Source organism: Panthera onca, chromosome D1, assembly GCF_046562875.1.
Source record: "Panthera onca isolate mPanOnc1 chromosome D1, mPanOnc1 haplotype 2, whole genome shotgun sequence".
In the NCBI taxonomy this organism is placed as follows: Eukaryota; Metazoa; Chordata; class Mammalia; order Carnivora; family Felidae; genus Panthera; species Panthera onca.
In genome coordinates, this window is record NC_138348.1 from 27,498,639 (window position 1) to 27,519,711 (window position 21,073).

The following is a 21,073-nucleotide window of genomic DNA, read 5'->3' on the forward strand; positions in this document are numbered from 1 at the left end:
AGGTGGTCTGGGCGCGCGCGGTGAGCTCCAAGGGTCTACAGATCGCTCTAGGACCTGGGTGACCTTGGGCTCCCAGACTGCGGCGCGCGAGTGCCAGACCTAGCAGCCGCAGGGGTAGGGCCAGCGGGAGGGGGCGGAGCTTCCGGGCTTTCAGCTACCCAGGCTGAAAAGACCTGCGGGGCCAGAGCACACGGGCCGAGCGGCGCTGGAACAGACACCCTGGTTGCTGGCAGGTAAGGCCCTAGGCTGGGCTGGGCTGGGCTGGGCTGGGTCCGAGCCGCACCCGGAACCTGAGGCCGCAGTGAGCTAGATTTGGCGCGTGCCCTCACCTGCGGCGGGATCGGGGCGGGCGGAGACCCCAGGAGGAGTGGCGACTCTCGGCATCCTCCCCAGGCCCTTCTGCCCGCGGCCCGAGGCTTCCCGGCACCGGAGGCCCCTGGTGGCCTGCCTGGGGCTGCCTAGGAGAGCCCTGCACAACTCCTCCCCCCCTTCTCTTCTTTTTGTTAACAAAAAGAAGAGAAGGGGGGGAGGAGTGGGCGCCCTTTCTGAAACAGCCCAAATCCTGCGCGCTGTGCCCTCCGTTGCCTAGGGAATATCTTCCTGGAACCCCGACCACCTGCCCTCGCCTCGCTCTGAAGGGAAGCTCTTGCACCTTAGGGAAGAGAAATCATGCCTCGAAAGGAGGTTAAACCCGCTCCGTGCCAGGTGGTAACAGACCTTCTCTAGCTGTACAAATTTGGAATTGGAAAAAGGGCGGGGCCGAAACGTAGACATTTTGTTTTGAGGGGGCTACCCCCTTCCTGGAGTCTGGCAGCGGACTTGCAAAGCAATGTTAAATCGAGGTTTGTGTTGTTATTTAACGAGAAGCAGGCTCTCCATGGATCCTGGAAATGCGCCGCGTCACATATGCCATCTCTCGGCTAGCTAACTAACACACGTGGGCGGCGGCCGGGCAATGGAAATGGCTTCTGGAAGCTAGCCTGGAACGCACCCACAATGAGAGGAGCTGGAGTTAGTGACTCACCTTGGCAGAGACTTCTGAGATCAGGTTTCCTGCTTCTGTCCTGGGCAGGCCCGGGTTGTGAAATAGTGCGTTCATCTTGCACCTTGTGAAGGCGCTAGCCCAGAGACTTTCTCATGCTTTCCTTTTGATGGTGCTTTTCCTACTCTCTATAACCGCCTGTGGCCATGGTACCTCCTGTTGTGACCAGCTGATGCCTTTTTTTTTTTAATGTTATTTATTTTGAGAGCGAGAGAGCACGCGCATGAGCGGAGACAGGGCAGAGAGAAAGGGAGAGAGAGGACCCCTAGCAGGCTTAGCCAGGAGCCGATCTGGGACTCAGTCCACATGAGATCATGACCTGAGCCAAAATCAAATGCTTACCCACTGAGTCACCCAAGCACCCACCAGCTGGTGCTTTTAAAAATCATGTTCTTACTTGGTGGTGACTTTCTTCAAGAGGTTAAGGGGCCCCAGTGGAGACCTGGCTGCCCACCTCTCTCAACTGCAATACTTCTACTTAATTCTAAACAAATCAGCCTGTACATTTTATAGATTTAGAGACATAGCCTACATAGGGCCCCTGTCAAGGTTAGCTTGTGATAATAAACAATTTGTGAAATGGAGGTAAAGTCTTCAAACGTAGGAGACTTAACCCAGAGATGACTCTGTGTTCAATTCTCAGGAAAACACCTCTTTTCTACCACTTTTGCCCTACCTTGCCTAGCTTAATCTGTCTCTCGGTGACCATGGCTCTGGAATCCACCTGGAATCAGGTAGAGTTTGAAGCTTGGTGTGCATGAATAGAAATGGTGAATTCACAACCACCAAGTTCATGTGTCACGGTGTAGCGGTCAAGGGCCTGGGCAGCACACCCGGGTTTGAATCTTGGCTCTGCTGTTTACTGGCTGGGTAATCTTGAGCGAGCTGTTTAACCTCACATTATTATCAGTAAAATAATAGGCCTTACTTCATAGGGTGTTAAAAGGACTGAGGTAATTCGTGGAAATCAGTTTGGCACCTGTTTGTGAGGCACAGATGGTGGCTATTAGTATTTTGGGTGTCCCCACAGCAATTGTTCCTGTTCCCCATAAGGGCATTTTACGCCCACTTCTCCAAGGAAGATACATACAGCTCAGAATGTTCATTGTTAGGGGTGTTAACATTTCTCAAAATGTGGTTATTTATGGGGCGCCTGGGTGGCTCAGTCGGCTAAGGATCTGACATCAGCTCAGGTCATGATCTCATGGTTCCTGAGTTGGAGCCTCGAGCAGGCTCTCTGCTGATAGCTTGGAGCCCGCTTTGGATTCTCTCTCTCCCATTCTCTCTGCCCCTCCCCTGCTCATAGTCTCTCTCTTTCTCCCTCAAAAATAAACATTAAAAAACATTTTCTTAAATGTGGTTATTTACTCTGGCGGTAGATTTGTAACCCCAAGGAAGGTAAAGACTTGCCTCACGGAGAACCAAAAATGCCTACAACTTGTCACTTCTGTATTTTTAAAGCAGAAACAGGAAACCTTTTGCTGAATCTTGATATAAGGAAAACAGCCCATTATTACTGAGTGATTTGGAAAATCAAAGCCCAAATAAAGTGGGTTTTACAATAAGGAGAGCAGCTGTGTAATGGAATTCACCTTGACAGCTGCAGGTACAAGCTCCTGAAAAGAAGCACATTAAAAATTCTGGGTCAACTCTCAAACTTCGGCCAGAATGCCAAAAAACAAAACCAAGCCCAGAGGTGCTTGAGGTTTTCCTCAAGGGGAATATGCACTTTTTATCTAAGCGCTGTATCTTTGTGAAATATCTTCACTAAACCATTCATTGGCTGTGCATGTATAACCTCAAAGGGCAGGGCCATGAGTTGGCTCTCTAATAAGAGGCCCTCTTCGGAGACCTCTAGCTCTTGCAGTCCTGGAACAAATGGCAGAGAAGGCCCTTGTAGGGAAAGCTGCAGATTTATGTGGTTTAGAGAGTTTTGGGATGGTTGTCCCTGGCAGTGGGACCTCCCAGGTGGCTGGGAGGGGCTGTTCATTATGATGGTGGCTTTCTGGTTGTCTCTACCTTCTGATGTAATTACTTCTGTGAACTGAGTAACTGATTTTTGTCTAGGTGTCTCTGTATACGTGGCTGCAGCAGGCACTGTATATGTCCCAAGGTGATAAGGAGGCAAAGCTCCAAGCCTCTGACACTAAGCCACTTGTGAGTTACCAGCCCCTGGTGAATGGAAGCAGGACCCACCCAGTGTGGCTCTGCAACTAACGTGTTGCCTCGGGACAGGTAACTTCATTCCCTGGGGTTCCAGTAATTTTCTAGAACATGAGAACCCTAGATTTCATTTTTGAGGACACTTCTGGCCTTAAAGTTCATCAGCCTCTGAGGTGCCACGCTCCCAGGAACAGAAACTAAACTGATGGGTATCTGTGAATCTCTTGGAACCAGCATTGATATAAAAGTCTCTTGTCTGGTGGCCTCAGCTTAATAATTTACTTCAGAAGCTGAATTCACGAGAAGTCTCCTCTCCAGAGAGTTTAACTGTGGGTAGAAGCTCAGAGCTGAGTTTAAATGCTGCTTTAACTATTTACCAGTTCTGGGGTTGGTGCATCCGTTTTCTATTGCTGCTGAAACAGATCATCACAAGTTTAGGGGCTTAACACAACACAGATTAATTAAATCTGTGGTTCCGTATGTCAGAAGTCTTGCTGTGGGCATCACCAGGTTCATGTCAATGTGTTGGTAGTACTGTGTTCCTTTCTGGAGGCTCTGTGGGAAAAGCCATTCCTTGCTCATTCAGGTTATTGGCACAATAGAGTCCATTTGGTTAGAGGACTGAGGTCCCGTTTCCTGGTCAAGTGTCAGTTGAGGACTATTCTGGAGGCCACCTGTATGCCTCATCTGTGGCCCCCCACCCCGCTTCATCAGTTCACAAAATCAGCAGTAGTAAGAGAGCTCCATCATCCTCCTTGAATCTCTTGCCTCTTCTTCTTCCTGTTTTTTTTTTTAAGATTTTATTTTTAAGTAGGTCTGTAACGTGGGGCTCAGACTTACAACCCTGATATCAAGAGTCACATGCTCTACCAGCTGTCAATGAGGCTCCCCCACTTGCTTCATTTTCTTTTCTTTTTTTTTTTATGTTTATTTATTTTTGAGGTGGGGGGAGAGAGAGAAGGAATGAGTGGGGGAAGGGCAGAAAGAAAGAGAGACAGAAGATCCGAAGAGAGCCCGATGTGGGGCTCGAACTCCCAACCCTGATATCAGGACCTGAGCTGAAGTTGGACACTTAACCAGCTGAGCCACCCAGGCGTCCCGCTTCTGTTTTCACATCTCTGACAGATCCTACTGCCTTCCTGTCCTCTTCAGTGTAATCGCCCACACGATTATGGATAATCCAGAACAGGTTGTAACCTTAATCTCATCTACAAAGTCACTTGCCATCTAAGGTTGCCAGTATTCACAGGTACTGGGAATTAGGATGCGGACACCTTTGGGGAAGAGAGGTGTTATTTATTCTGCCTACCACAGTTGCCTAAATTCATTCCCCTCCTTGATCCAGTTTCCTCTTTTGATAAATGGAGGCAGATTAAATTTACTTTACAACATTGTGTGAGGATTAAATACAGTTAATGCATTCAGTGACATTGGACCCAGTGTAATCACACAGGCCCTTAAAAGGAGAAGAAGCCTTTAATTATTTAATTAGAACCAACAGCTTCTCTCACAACATTGTTGGGAGAGACGCTTCCAGCCCTATCTAAACTAGCCTCACCCTTGTCCCTGGTCACCCTCTAACCCAGTGGTTTTCAGTGTGTTCCTGGTTAGAAGTGCAAATTCTTGTCCCCCACACCCCAGACCCAAGACCCAGAACCTCTAGAGATGGGCTCTGCATCTGTGCTTAATGGCCTTCCAGGTGACTCTTATGCCACTTGTGTTTCAGAACTGGTGCTGTTTCCTTATTTTCTTTTCTTTCTAGTCTTTAGCACTAGGTGATGTCTACCTCCACTAGATTATAAAGTTCTAGGCAGGGCCTTGCCTGGTTCACTGGTCACTAACACAGCGCCTAGCACAGTACCTGCCCACAGGGGGCTCATAAATAATTGTTGTGGGATGAATGGGGTGTAGGTGTTGAGAGTGAACCTACTTAATGGCAGTAAATATGCCCACTCACCAGTGAATTCCTTTCATTTGCTTAAGCTGTGTCATTAAATAGCGATGTGTTAAATGCTTCATGTTCAAGTTCTATGGATTGTTTAGATAGTTATTTGGAAGGACTGGTTGGAGTTTCTGGATGGACAGTAACATCCCTTTGTTTTCCTTTTAAAATAATGGAATATGGGGGGGGGGGGTGGAATGTGGGCTCACACTATCCATAAATTTGCTACCTAAAGCATTTTCAGGAACTTGATCAGGGATGTCTGTATTTGTAAATCACCTTGCAACGTTTCAGCTTCCTCTTCCATCTCAGGTGGATGCAAATGAATAAATAATTATCAGGTTGGTTTTATTGTAAAATGAATCTTTTGTACTTCTGAGAACTTTGGTTTTAACCCCTTGCTGCCTTCTGCAGGAACCTTTTCTGCAATGTCTGTGATCCTTGATCTCTGCTCTCTGCTTGAACATTGTCAAGTGATGAGAGGTTTTTTTACATTTTACCAAGGGAATTGCTTTCCAGATGTGCTGATACTCTGCACATTGCCTCACACACAGCAGGAAGGTAGGAGGGATGGGGTGGAGGCAAATAGTTGTTCCTTAGGAAGTCCTGATGCTGCCTTTGGAAACTACACAGGATAACCTCTCCCTCCCTTTCTCAGTGACCCTCAGCATATCTGAAGACAGTAATTGTCTCTGACTATATTTTTTCAAATAGAAGAGTCCTGGTTTCTTCCTTCAACTATTTCTCCTGGGTTCTACACCTGTTTATTTTACTATCCTGATAAATGGGAAAGAATTCAGAAATTGGCCGCTAAGAAGTAAAAATACTATTTCTAGGTCAGGTCTGACTGAGCCCAAGACAGAGTAACTCCAGGATTGCATGTACATTTGTCTGCTTGTTTGTTCCTTAAACTGCTACTTTTTAGTCCATATTAAGCTTTAAAACCCTCACATATTAATCTTATATTTTTTTCATTATATAGAATAATCATCACCCCTTCACAAATGGAGGAACGCATCAGTTCTCATTTGACTGCTTTAAGGTTCTATGAATCGGCAGCAAAGTGGGATTAGAATATAGCTCTCTCTTGCAGGACTGCAAGAGAATCACCCAAGCCTCATATTTTACCAATACAGAGTGTGACTAAAATAATTGTCACCAGATAGACACAGGAGAGGATATGTACACAAAACATTTTTTTACCTCAAGCCAATTTTGAAAAGTGGTATATATTTTTATACCTAATCAGGTTGAGTAGTAGAAAAAAAACTTAAGCTGCAAGTAAAATGATTTGTAAGTACATTAACATATCCTGCTATCACGTTCAGAACTCTTTCTATAAAAATGTTTATTGTTAAGAAAGTATATTTAAGCATGAACAAGCTGCTCATAATTCTACTGTTCTATCAACCACGTGTTCCAAAAATGTTCAGGAAAGTTGATATAGTATTCCAAGCATCACTTTCAACAAAAAGTAATAAGATTATAGCTATTTTTAAACTGGCTTTTTCCTTAATACATTGTGAACAGCCTTCCCTGTTTGTCCCTCTTCATGGCTGTGCAGTTCCCCACCATAGAATTGTATCCTAATTTACTCATAGCCATGTATGTTGCCAAATGTTTACTGTTTTAGACAGTGCTTATCTATCTTCTAGTGTTTACTTATTCCTGCAGATGAAAAGCCTATTTGGAGCACCCCTGAAGGAATCAGGTTCAGAGTCAGCCAGAAAAACCTGTCCATACTTCCTAAGACTGGCTTCAAGTGTGTATTACAGCTCCAAAATGGTATTTTCCAGGAGGCTCACCCATCTTTAGTCTTTGGACTTTATTCAGAATGACTTTCGTCTGTTTCCAATAATTAAATCCACGGTTTAAATTTTTTTTTTAATTTTTTAATTTGTTTTTTTATTTTTGAGAGAGAGAAAGACATACACACACACACACACACACACACACACACACACACACACACACACACAGAGCGTGAGTGGGGGAGAGGCAGGGAGAGAGGGAGACGCAGAATCTGAAGCAGGCTCCAGGCTCTGAGTTGTCAGCTCAGAGCCTGACGCGGGGCTCAAACCCTGGAACCGTGAGATTGTGACCTGAGCCGAAGTTGGACGCTTAACCGACTGAGCCACCCAGGTGCCCCTTAAATCCACTGTTTAAATGAGTTAATGTGTTTAGCAAAGAAGAGTGTTGGGGCCCTCTGGGTGCATTTTGCATGGAAGTGTTTGGCTTGGGTGGAGTGGGAAAGTCATGGCAGAGCATCTGATGTACACTTAACTTATGGGCATCATTTTAAAGTTTAAAGCAGAGGGTGTTTTAGACTAGGGGGTAAGAGTTTGAAATTATGAGGTTCAGTTTGTTTGTTTTTGTTTTAAGTCTGAAGAAAGATTTGCCAAAAGATGGGTGATAGGTGACCACCAAAAGGGAAACATTTGTTATGTGTGGATTTTCCCAATATCTCTGATTATAAAAGTAACACCTGGTCCATTATAGAATAGCTGGGGAAAGTATGGCAAAAAGTAAAGGGTCAGGAAGAGAAATAAGAAATCATAAATAATCCGTCTTAGCATTAACTACTGTCAACATGTTGGGGGCATTTATAAAATAGCTTTAAAGCAATCAGGTATTTTCTTTCCTCCCTCTCCTGCCATGACAACATTTTGCCCTTGGAAATTGATATTTTAGTAGTGGTTAATGAAGACTTGGTCTCATTTCGATTTGAACAGCTTAACCTTGGTATCAGCACACTGGCCACTTCTTCCTCTGCCGTCTTTGCCCTCCCCTCCCACAGCCATGTCACGGAAGCAGCCACAGTGACTACCAGCCAGCAAAGTGATGTGTCGAAACCAAGACTTGACGCTCTCCAACTCCAAAATCTGGGGGCTGCCTTAACGTTTGGTGCCCTCGGTGCCCCCGGCTCATCCATTCCAGGGCATTTGTCTGGCTTCCTCACCTAACGCTACCTTCTGTCTACCCTCCACACCCCTCCCTCCCACCACCCCCTCTCTCCCCCGTTTCTTCCTCCTGGTAACCTCACAACTCTTCAGTAATACTATAGTGGCGACTGCTTTTGGAGTGCCTTCTTGAGTGCCGGGTGTTGTACCATGCAGTATGTGTATTTATCCCCATGCTAGTGAATGGAGAGTGGAGTTCAGAGGTTGAGTTCACAGCACGTAGGTGGCAGAGCCAGAACTGTTCAAGGCCTTGTTCAGACTCTCCAGACCAGACAGGAAAGCCTGTCCCTTAAGCAGCTCATTGTTTCTTCCCTGCTTTTTTTAAGAGATGAGCATTTCTTAGTAGGCAGGTTCTTTCCAATGCACTTCATCAGGGGACACCTCTGTGTATGGCCCCGTTTGTCAGGATGCTGTTACCATTCCAGGGGAAGCCTGGAAGTTCCTGCCAGCCTGACATCTTCCCAGTTCCTGACCCTGGCCTGGAGCTCCCTCCCTCCTCCTCCTCCAGGGGGGACACCTGATGTGGCAGCCGTTCTTATTTTGTAGCCCCTGCCCTGCTGTGAGGGACCTCAGATTAATACCTTCCTCTCCTTGTTCTTCACAGACCTGAGCCCTGTCTAACTTGAACGTGTCAGTTATCCTTTCTGCCCAGAAACTGGTGAACGTGAGAAGCCAGGCGGGGAGCTGGCAGTGTGCCCAGGCCCAGGTCACTCACTAGCAAGGGGAGAGTAGAAGGGGTTCTCACTCTTCTGGCTCCAGGCAGAGGGCATTGCAGGGCAGTCAGGATGCCAGCAGGAGGGGCTGAGGCCTCTTCCTCATCGCTTAGAGTACGGAGCCCTCAGGGCCCCCACCTCTCAGGGAAGGGGCCAGGAAGAAAGATGCGAGGACTCAGGTACTCAGAACAGGAGGTGTAGTAGACAAGCCTGTCTGAGTTAGGGCAAGAGGTCTGTGTGCATCCACACACCCACCACTTGTGTGTGCCTGGCTGTGTCAAGCACATACTCATTTAACTTGTTTTACCTCCATAAATCCTCACGGTGTTGGATCGCACCTCTGTACCCGCTGCTTGTTGTAGATGAAGTGAGTGAGGCCTGGTTGCAGCCGCATAACCTGCCCTACATCCAGATCTCTGCCACTCCGACATCTGAGCTCTAACCTCTGCCCTTGGGCACCTCCAATCCTCACTGTATGGGGTTGCTGTGGGTAGCTAACCCCCAGGAGGCTCAGCATGGGGGGGGGGGGTGGTGGCCATTAGTAGGTTGTTGCAGATTTTGAAGAGGCCAGAAGGAAGTAGAGGTTATTCAACAACTTGTAAAGAAAGGCCAGGCCCTGTTTGGTTTTCTTCCTAGTTCCCCACACATCAGGAAAGCAACGTGTCTCTTTGATCCAGGCATGACTTACTCAGTGTTTTCTTTGAGCAATGCCAGAATCTGTTCTTTCTGGTTCTCAACCCTCCCCTGACCATCTTCAGCCCATTCCTGAGCAGAGGATGACCTTCAGAGGTGTGGAGATGCTGTTCCTAACTTAAAGAGGGGTGGGGGCTCACCTACCAAGAGACCCTGGGCCTGTCAGGCAGAAGTCCTGACCTGTGGGGCTGAGGGGCCTAGATTGTGGGGCATCTTGGTTTAGAGGCACTGTTGCCTCCTTGTTTCAGGAGGGGGTCGGGAAGGTAGGGGTGGGATTGGGAGACTTCTTAGAGATGACTTATACTTACTCAGTTAGAAATCTCTCTGTGCTTTGCCTTCCTTATCGGGTGAAAAGGGTTTGAGCTATCTCAACCCTTCCCTCTCCTCCCCTGATGCTCACTGTACCCACGTAGGCATTACTGTAGTGGGACTGGTCGTCAAAGTCACCCAGACCCCTCTTTACCTCCCCAGAGGGGAGGAGGTGAACAAGGTGGTGTCTCCATCACACTTGCTAAGGTGGGGAGCTTCTGTGCATGCTAAACCTTTGCCTCCTGTTCTGCCGCAGGAGGCACCGGCATCTGGAGGGCACCAGTGTCACCTGTCTGGTCTGACACACTTAGTGGCATGGCCTGGAAAGGTGACCCTTGCTAGGCCCTGGCTCAGCCAGCAGTTTCGGGTGGGGCCAGCAGAGTGGGAATTGTAGTTGCTGAATTAAGTATTTTTCTCATATTCCTGTTTGACTAAACACCACTTATGGGGAAGAGAGTGCTATCCCCACTGCATGATCATGACGACTGTGGCTTGGAGTGGACGTTTATTCACGGCCACTGTAGGTGAGAGCTGGGGTTGGGGCCCGGGCACTGCTGACTCTCGGCCAGGTGCACTTTGACTCCCACAGCCACCCTTCTCCCAGGACCGGCAGCGTTTTTTTAGTAACCTGAGGTTTGGGGGCAAGAGGAGGGACCAGGAGAGCACCTTGGTTCACGGCACCCCAGACCATTTCTAGACCATTTCTCGATCTGCTAACTCCTTCCCCATGCTTCCTGAAGGCTCCGGGCCCTCCAGCTGTCGGTCTCTGAGATAACCAGCACCCATTTGTTGGTTTGTGACCACCCTTTGTGTCCCTTCCTTACAGAGTCTGTGAATGATCACGATGGGAAGCCAAGGATTCATCCTGCTGGTGCTCCTGCTCATCCTGGCTGTCCTCTGCCATTCAGGTGAGCGGTCCCCGGGGACATGGATCTGAACTGTGAGGTCATGCGCTCACTTTTTCTTCGACCTCAGCAAGACTGACCCAATGCTTAGCATGTGGGTACGTGGATATTTGCACACTGAATGAACATGGTAGCTATGAATATTTCTGCCCAACAGAATTTCCAAAGGTGAACTTTGGTTCCACTGTTTAAAGGTTTGTCAAGAAGCCACATGAAGGGGCACGTGGGTGACGTGGTTGGGCATCTGACTCTGATTGCCTCTCAGGTCAGGACCTCATGGTTCACGGGTTTGAGCCCTGTGTCGGGCTCCGCGCTGGGAGCGGGGAGTCTACTTGGGATGCTCTGTCTCCCCCCCCTCTCTGCCCCTCCCCTTCTCACTGCTTTATCTCTTCCTCTCTCAAAAATAAATAAATAAACATTAAAAAGAAGAAGAAGAAACCAAGTGAACTCTGGCTCTAGCCAGGAGAAGATTCAGTCCTAGGAACAACCTTTCAAACGGCCGTCTCCAGAATTTGAGCTAGAACACACCCTCCCTCTTACATTCTCCCCTCTCATGCGTGTGTACACGCATCTGGAACAGGGAGGGGACTGCAGAAACATTGCGTCTCTTCCGATTGAGGCTCCCCTCCCACACAGGGGCAACCAACGCCCTCAGGAAGGAAGAGGCAGAGTGGGCTAACCACCCCCCCCCCACCACCTTCACCCTATGGGGGGGCGCCTGGCTCCAGGCATCTGTCTCATCATCTGCAAACAAAGTGGAAAGAGGGAGTTATTTGGACTGACCTTTCAAAGGTTAATCTGGAACCTTCACAGATGGAGAGTCGTCTGCTAGGTGGGATTTCACACCAGGGAAGGCGAACATGGCCATTTAAGATGCTCTAGAGAGCTTGGCTCCTATATGCTCAGATAGTGAGGAGCCACTTTCTTCTGGCCTTCTGGAAAATTCCCTCCCCCCCGCCGGGGATGGATATTTGCTTTGGCCTTAGAACTGCAAGTTAGCTCTTGGGTTCTAAAACCCACACTTGGTCTGGGTTTCACCATGACATTCTTCTATGAGATTTTACATATTTCATTTTCAAAAATGTCCTTTCACACAGACAGATACTGCCACATAACTGATTATCGATCTATGAGAATGTGATCAGAGAGTATTCATTGCCTGGAAGGCATTTATAGAATTCTGTTAGTTTATTCTCTTGATAGTTACCTTTTAATACATCGCTGCAAATTAATCACTTTTTAAAAATCACTTCTAGTTGAGGGTAAGAGGAAGCTTCTCATTTGCACAGTTCTAGGGATTTTGACACATGGAAATTCTTTTTGTACTTGTATCAGGATCCAAAAATTGCTGCTGGGACTGCAGTTTGAGGTTGGAAAAATAGATCTGCTACGGATCTGTGTGGGAATGGAAGCGCGCTGTGAGCTGCGAGCCCCCGTCCCATCGAGTGCAGATGGTGGGCCTCCTTCTGCCAGGATGGCAAGTTAGTGCTGCTCTAACAAGTCCTGACGGGTTTCTTTCTGATTCTAGGTCATAGCCTGACATGCTACAGCTGTGTGGCACCAGTGAGTGGTAACTGCACTAAGACCTCCGTTTGTTCATCGAATCTTGACTCGTGTCTCTACATTGAAGGCGGTAAGAGCCTGCCCCTTCCCTGCCTCCTAACTGTAAGGGGATGAGGAGGGCCTGGGAGAAAATGAGTGCCACATTCATTCTCATCAGGCTTGTATTCAACAAGCAGTAACTGTCATCTAAGAGAGAAAAATAAAAACACCCTTCAAGGTTATTCTCTTCTTCTATACTCTACCACAAAGCCTTTCCAGAGTCAGCAACAAAGAATACTGAACATATCAGGTGAACTCCTAAAAGGCTCGGGAGACCCACAGGTTCAGAAAAACCCAATAGAAAGGAGAAGAAGATTAATTTGCCTAGAAATAAGAAATCCTTCAATAAGTAAGCACAAATCAGAATTATCCTGTCTGACTGGAGTGTCTGATAATTTTGATATAAATTCCTGGAACGTGGCTAAAATTCCAAGCCCTACAATGCAAGGTCCTTGATTGTGTAGGACAGGTCCTCTACCTCGATAGAGAGGCCCATAATAATTCATTGTTAATGTAGAAAGCACAATAAGGCCCCTGGAGAGAACATAGCCACTCACTCCACGAATATTTGAACACAGTTATGTATGAGCACATGCATCAAGTTAACCTTGATCATCTGTGTCTCTTCAACCACATCTCTCCCACCTCCCTCCACAAAAAGTGTCATTTCCAAATAAGAGAATAGAGGCAATATTTTTTTAATATTTAATTTAATTTTTTATTTTTTAAAATTTGTATCCAAATTAGTTAGCTTATAGTGAAACAATGATTTCAGGAGTAGATTCCTTAATTCCCTTTACCCATTTAGCCCACCCCCCCTCCCACAACCCCTCCAGTAACCCTCAGTTTGTTCTCCATATTTATGAGTCTCTTCTGTTTTGTCCCCCTCTCTGTTTTTATATTATTTTTGTTTCCCTTTCCTTATGTTAATCTGTTTTGTCTCTTAAAGTCTTCATATGAGTGAAGTCATGATTTTTGTCTTTCTCTGACTAATTTCACTTAGCAGAATACCCTCCAGTTCCATCCACATAGTTGTAAATGGCAAGATTTCATTCTTTTTGATTGCCGAGTAATACTCCATTATATACATACATATATATATATATATATGTATATATATACATACATACACACCACATTTTCTTTATCCATTCATCCATCGATGGACATTTGGGCTCTTTCCATACTTTGGCTATTGTTGATAGTGCTGCTATAAACTTGGGGGTGCATGTGTCCCTTCAAAACAGCACACCTGTTTTGGATAAATGGTGGATAAATGCCTAGTAGTGCAATTGCTGGGTCATAGAGTAGTTCTATTTTTAGTTTTTTGAGGAACCTCCATACTGTTTTCCAGAGTGGCTGCACCAGCTTGCATTCCCACCAACAATGCAAAAGGGTTCCTCTTTCTCCACATCCTCGCCAACATCTGTTGTTGCCTGAGTTGTTAATGTGAGCCATTCTGACAGGTGTAAGGTGATATCTCCTTATGGTTTTGATTTGTATTTCCCTGATGATGAGTGATGTTGAGCATTTTTTCATGTGTCGGGTGGCCATCTGGATGTCTTCTTTGGAGAAGTGTCTATTCATGTCTCTTGCCCATTTCTTCAGTGGATTATTTGTTTTTTGGGTGTTGAGTTTGAGAAGTTCTTTATAGATTTTGGATACTAACAGAATAAAGGCAATATTATGTGTAGAGTAAGAATTAGATTAGCAGTTAGGAGCTCCCATCTCCCATCTCTGTCCTGCCTCCATCCAGTAAGCTCCTTCTGCCTGTGTTTTTTCATTTATGAAATGTAATATGTGTATTGGATGGTAGAGGTGAAGAGGAGAGGGAAGGAGGGAAGTAGAGCCATATCTTTTTTCCAGCTCTCAAATCCCATTGTTTAACACTTTACTGAACAATAATTGATAGAGAAAAATCGTGTATGCTTGAGGTACACAGTGTAATGATTTGATATTTGTATGCATTGTGAAATGATTACCACAGTGATCTAATTAACACATCCAGCACCTCACACAGTTGCCTTTTTTGTGTGTGATGAGAACACTAAGATCTATCCTCTTAGCAAATTTCAAGCATACAATACAGTATTAGTAACTATTCTCACCATGCTATACGTGAGACATCCAAAACTTATCTTATAATGAATTGTTCCACTTTTAAAAGTGGTTTGTGTAGGGGCGCCTGGGTGGTTCAGTGAGTTAAACATCCGACTCTTGACTTCAGCTTAGGTCATGATCTCACTGTTTGTGAGTTCGAGCCCCACATCCAGCTCTGCTCTGACAGCATGGAGCCTGCTTGGGATTCTGTCTCCTCCTCTCTCTGCCCCTCCCCCTCTTGCTCTCTCTCTCTGTCTGTCTCTCTCTCAAAATAAATAAACTTTGGGGAAGAAAAAGTGGTTCATATAAATAACAAGACCCACCTATTAATAGTGGCCAAAATCCAAAATGCTGACAACACCAAATGCTGACAAGGGTTCAGAGCAAAAGGAACTGTCGTTCGCTGCTCGTGGGAATGCAAAATGGTGCGGCTTGGCAGTTTCTTAAATAAGCTAAATATGCTCTCACTGTGTGATTCAGCACTCACTGAATATATACCCAAAGGGGTTGAAAACTTCTGTCCACACAAAAACCTGCACACAGATGTTTCTAGCAGCTTTATTCATGGTTGCCAAGATTTGGAAGCAACCAGATGCCCTTCAGTAAGTGAATGGGTAAATGAACTGTGCATTGTAGTACATCCAGACAATGGACTAAAAAGAAATGAGCTATGAAGCCATGAAAAGACATGAAGGAAAATTAAATGCCTATTACTGAGGGAAACAAGCCAATACGAAAAGGCTATGTAATGTATCATTCCATGGTAGGACATTTTGGAAAAGGCAAAAGGAGACCATAAAGAGGTCATTGGTTGCCAGGGGTTAGCAGGAAGGAGGGAGGGATGAAAAGGTGGAGCACAGGATTTTAGGGCAACAAAACTACTCTGCGTGATACTATATTGGTGGACATGTGCCACGTGTATGTCAAACTGCATGCAACACCCAGAGCGAACCGAAACGTAAATGATGGATTTTGGACGGTAATGATAAATCCATGTGGGTTCCTCAGTTGTAACAAGTGTACCACTGGGGGGGGGGGGGGGCGGTGGGGGAGATGCTGATAAAGGGGAGGTTCTTTAGGGCGGGCACAGAGGTGTCAGGGGGCTGAGAACTCTACATCTGCTCAATTTTGCCGTGAATCTAAAGGTCCTCTAAACAATAAAATCTGTTTTTTAAAAAGGGATAACATGAATCTTAAATATGTTTCTTCTTATGTACAGAAGTCCCCAAATTCGGCCAGACATGTAATAGCAGTTCTTGAACTAGAGCTGTTTTGACCTTGCGGTAAGACAGATACTAACAGAGCACCTAAATCCCCCTGCAGCTCGGATTGACGTCTCCTGGGAGAGGCAGGGCACACTGTCAAAAACATGAGTCAAAGGTCAGGTACTCATTGGAGAGATCATTCAACTACTCTAGCCACATTTCCCCAACTAGAAAGTGGGCATACTTCTCTTCTGGGGTCAGGGGGGCAGTTTGAAGAGAAAACGCACATGATGGTGCTGCACAGAGTGAGTCTAGAAGAGAAGTAGGCGTTGAGTGTGAATTCAGCTGATACTTCCTGGCATCCTGGCCATGTCCCAGCATTACAAACCACGTGCTTAGACTCTGGCAGAAGCCTCGTGACTGTGCCAAGCCATCATTGCCGTTATGACCTTCTGAACAAGGGGCACACTTAGAGGTGCCGAGGACAATTAGGGACTGTTGCTTGGTGACGTTAGACGCAAACTAAATCTTCAAAGAGAGCCGGGATGATGCCTCAAGCAGAGAGAGAACCTCTAACATTCCAGTGACTCTGATATAATCCGCTTTATTTGGGTGGTTCTGACGGAGGCTTTGGTGAGCTCACCACATCAGAGGTTGTTATGCAGATAAGATCATTGAAGTAGAGGGCGCCTGGGTGGTTCAGTTGGTTAAGCATCCGACCTCAGCTCAGGTCGTGATCTCACAGTTCATGAGTTTGAGCCTGGTGTCAGGCTCCGTGCTGACAGCTCAGAGCCTGGAACCTGCTTCAGATTCTGTCTCCCTCTCTCTCCCTGCCCCTCCCCCGCTCATGCTCTGTCTCTCTTTCCTTCAAAAATAAACATTAAAAACAATTAAAAAGATCATTGAAGCAGATGCTTGGCTCACTGCAGGACACATAGTAAAATGATTAATTGGTAGCAATTATTAATAAATTGCTATCTGCTCTCTCCAGGCTGTTAGGTTCCCCTAATTAAAATTCTGGTAGCTTTAATGTTTTTCCAGTTCCACTGCCTGGTTAGTATTATGGAAAGCAGTAACTTGCCCTATTCTACAGCATCCTCTATTGGAGGCATCTTCTTAAATACCAATGACCAAGAAAGTAAAGTCACTAGAACACTCTGTCTGGCCTCTGCCACTTGACCAAACTTCATTAAAATTCAGTCCAAACACACATTCCCTCTGAGGGGGAGGTGGGACAGTTACATTTGCAATTATGAATGTAGTTTTGAGGGCGCCTGGGTGGCTGAGTCAGTTAAATGTCCGACTCTTGATTTTGGCTCAGGTCATGATCTCAAGGTCGTGAGATCAAGCCCCAAGTTGGGCTCTGCGCTGATGGCGCGGAGCCTGCATGGGATTCTCTCTCTCCCTTTCTCCCTGACCCTCCCCTGCTTCTGTGCGCCTGTTCTCTTTCTCTCTCAAAATAAATAAAACTTTTTAAAAAATGTAGTTTTGTTCCCAGCTATGAATGAAATTTAGTTACAAGCCTTTAATAAGGAAATAGGTATCTGCATTTTTTTTTCTTTTTTCCCAGCACAGAAGATAAGAAAGTGATTCCAGGGCAAGGACCATACCTTCTATGTCTGTATATCCCCAGTTTGTAGCACACAGTCTTGGCACATAGACAGTTATTTTGGAGAGGAAAATCTACCATAATTCCTCTCAACTAACACATTGCTTTTCCCTTAATTTTTCTGAATATTAAAAAAACCATGGGATAGTTGGCATATATGCTTTTGGCTTTTCTTTTTCTATGTGTGCAAAGATTGGGACCATAGTGGCATGTTTTCTTGGAAACTCTTCCTATATTACTGAATAGTCTAATGATTTTTAAATGAAGTTTAAAATATTTTAAAAAGTATCCAATGACTTAAAAAAAAAAAATCTCAGTCCATAAGCGACATATAAATGAAGGATAGTCTTCCATGAAGGTAACACTGTTAAATTCCTTGGGGATTTTTCCAGAAAAAAATTAATGCATTTACCTCCACACATACACTTTATTTACACAGATGGCTCTCATTCTACATACTGTCCTGCATCCATTCTATTGAGATACAATTCACATACAATTTAAAATAATACAATGCAGTGACTTTTAGTGTATTCACAAGGTTGCACGTCTGTCATCACTAATTGCAGAATATTTTTATCCCGAAAAGAAAATCCTTACCCATTAAGTAGTCACTTCCCATTCCTCCCTGCCACATAACCCAGAAGTTACTAATCTACCTGCTGTCCCCCTGGATTTTCCTGTTCTGGACATTTCATATAAACGGAATCCTACAGTATTTGTGGCCTTTGTGACTGGCTTCTTTCACCAAGCATAATGTGTTTAAGGTTCACCCGTGTTATTGCACGTTATCAATACTTCCATTCATTTTTATGGCTGAATAATATTCCAGTGTATGGATAGACCACATTTTGTTTATCTATTCACCAATTAATGGACATGTGGGTTTCCACTTCTTAGGTATTTTTTTAAATGTTTATTTTTGAGAGAGACAAAGTACGAGCAGGGAAGGGGCAGAGAGAGAGGGAGACACAGAATCTGAAACAGGCTCCAGGCTCTGAGCTGTCAGCACAGAGCCCGACGCGGGGCTCGAACCCACGAACCGTGAGATCATGACCTGAGCTGAAGTTGGATGCTTAACCCACTGAGCCACCCAGGCGCCCCCTGCAGTAACCATTCTTGAGGATCTCTCCTAATCTTTTTCACAAGGAACTTCATAGAGCAAATTCTAGAAGTAAGGTTGTTGGATCAATGTGAGTATGTGTTTAAAAATCTTAGTAAACCCCTAAAACCTCAGTACGATCCCCTGTGGGCTCCCACCACACACAGCTGTGCAGGTTCTCATGAGACTTTGGTTTTAGCGCAAAGTTCCTTTTCGAGCCGCATCATCAGTCGCTCAATCGTTCCCCTTTATAGCCCGACTAGGATACGTATTCTTGCCCGGATGTCTCTACTTCCCTTCGGAGCTAGGTTCTAAGAAGTAGGATCAGGAGTTCGAAGGCAGGCACAGAACATTGCCCACTTCCTCACCCTTGTGTGTGTGTCTCCCCCACAGAGCCCAAATCCTATTACTACCAGTGCTGGAAGTTGGCGGACTGCAATTTCGAGCACATCTCAGCTTCCTTCGGGCTTCAGAAGCTCCGGTACCGCTGCTGCCAGCAGGACCTGTGTAACAGGAGCTTTGGCACCACTGTCTCTGGGAAGATGGCTCTGCTGGTGACCCCGCTGCTGGCAGCAGCCTGGAACCTTTGTCTCTAACTCAACACTGGGAGGCCCTTCTCCTAAACTTTGTTTCTGTATATTCCTTGTTTCCTCTGCTGCTGCATGCCCAAGGCTATTTTCACCTGGATCCTATTGGGAAGGATTAAAAGTAGCTTGAGCCACTTGGTAAAAAGAGAGACTCAGCGCCTTTGAAGACCGGTCGTGTTGGCAGCAAAGACCCGTCGGAGGGAAGAAACTGAAGAGGGAGATGCGGGCGATTTGAGCTAGGTCACGTGCTTGTCCCTCTGCTTGTTGCAAGACCAGCTTTGCGGTGGCCGCTGGAGTACATTAGGCTCTGCATGTCTCCGTTCTTTTCCCTCTCATTCCTTGAATGTAGTTAGAGTATCATGAGTGCTTTTGGGGGCAGACCGGGGCAGGGGGTTCTTTTCAGCAGTCTCTCGGGGAATGCTTTCATCCTCTCCCTTTACGTGCCCTGTGCTGCCACGCAGGCACAAAGAACCTTCCACGTGTGGGCTGTCAGGGGCAGTGAAATTCCTAATGCAGAGCAATGGGAATGACCTTGGTCTTCGCAACTAGCAGGTGTCTGGCAAGGAAGAAGGTAAGCCCTCCACATGGCGGGGCATGGAAACCCCAGGTCTTCCGAGATCTGAGTTTTCCTCTGTCCCTAGATTGTGTATGGGCTACTCTGTCTTCCCTAGAAAAACTTAATAGGACATATTAATGATATGTTAAAACTACCCCTCCCATTTTTTTATTGGAATGGTGGGATATCTTGGCTTTGTCACACATAGTTAAAAGTCTGAACATTTGGACATCCTGTGTTAAAAATGACTTGCGGTATTAAGTGTGCTTGTTTTGCATAGTACTGGTAGCAAGTCTCTTCATACGTGTACTTATACTGTATGAACACGATGGGAAGAGCCTCTGAGTTGCAGGTGGGGACCTCCAAGTGTCCTCACGAACAGCAGCAACAGCAAGGGTGTGATTTGTCTGCCTACTTCCGGCCTGTTGACTCCTAGCTGACTTAGCACAGATTGCGTAAAATGCATGTGTAAGGATTATTAACATAATCACGATTGTTAAGGCTTTGGGAAGCTCTTCTGGTTTTCTGAAAAGTGATCCACCTTTTCAGGAGGGCAACGTTTTGCCTTTTTCTAGTGGGTGATGGTGAATAATTCTTAAGATCCGGTAGACTTAAGGACATTTGTGTTCTTATAATCTTGATTGTACTTAGCAGCATAGCCTGATTTTTGCAGATGATGCTAGGCTTTCATGATTAACATTTTTTTAAGACCCCTTGATTATGTAATCTCAACAAACTGGGAGGAATGCCTTTCCAAAAATAAAATTTAACCAAATGCACGAGCGTGGTTATTGGCCCGGAAGGAAAACAACATGCGGGACACCCAGTGGTAGCAACTGAAAGAGAAGAGCGTGACCAGTGTCAGCTGTCTCGTGTTGATGCCCTTACTTGAACAGAGACGACTAGGACCTTCCTCAACAAAACCTAGCATTGCCTTGGTGGTCTGGGTTACTTACTGGCTCAGTGTTTTTCCTTACAGCGTCTTTAATTCCCTTGTCCAAGACAAAATACTACGTGTACCTCTTTCCTCACTAGGATCTTTCCCACCCAAAGAAGTACTGAAGTGCGCACAGCTGCTGGCTGAGCAAAAAGCAGTTCCTTTCACACAGGCCTTTAGGAAACAGAACCAATTTTGACTCACTTACGTAGAAAATTAATCTAGGGGAACTTTGGAGGGAGAATTCAACCAGACTACAAAAAGCCAGGATTTGGGCAGTTCCAAAATGTTCTCTCTAAAGATTCAGATTCTAGCGTGTGACTGTCTGACTGCTGTCTTGGGTCACGTGCCCACTTTGGGGCCAGAGTGCGTCGAGAAAGGGATAATTGTCTAAAGCAGACTCTGAGTGCTGCTAAATAGGGAGATGGGGAGAGGGCTCCTGGGAGTTGAAATGACCAAGGGCCATAATAAACGGCCTTAAGCTTTGGGGTTTTTTTTTGCAAAAAGTTCTGACTCACACCATGGACTGGAGCATGGGGCGTCTTGACCCAAAGGCAATAGGCCAGGTGAGTGGAGAGTCAATAGCCTTTGCATGGTTTTTATAGGAATTTCCATACTGGGTTTAATATTGGGGGGTGATAACCCCAT

The 21,073-nt window shown here is 45.8% G+C and overlaps 1 protein-coding gene across 2 annotated transcripts; it reads left to right on the plus strand.

Annotated features, from left to right (window-relative positions):
* The first annotated feature begins 113 nt into the window (after positions 1-113).
* Positions 114-20,267, plus strand: CD59 (CD59 molecule (CD59 blood group)). 2 transcript variants are annotated; one of them, XM_078433367.2, is made up of 4 exons: positions 114-233; positions 10,649-10,730; positions 12,256-12,360; positions 18,739-20,267. In XM_078433367.2, exons 2-4 carry the CDS (start codon positions 10,658-10,660, stop codon positions 18,939-18,941), a joined length of 381 nt encoding a protein of 126 aa, XP_078289493.2. In that variant the 5' UTR covers positions 114-233; positions 10,649-10,657; the 3' UTR covers positions 18,942-20,267. The 2 variants fall into 2 exon arrangements, with proteins under 2 accessions (XP_078289493.2, XP_078289494.2); XM_078433368.2 differs by lacking the exon at positions 114-233 and adding an exon at positions 3,134-3,277.
* Positions 20,268-21,073: the final 806 nt, after the last annotated feature.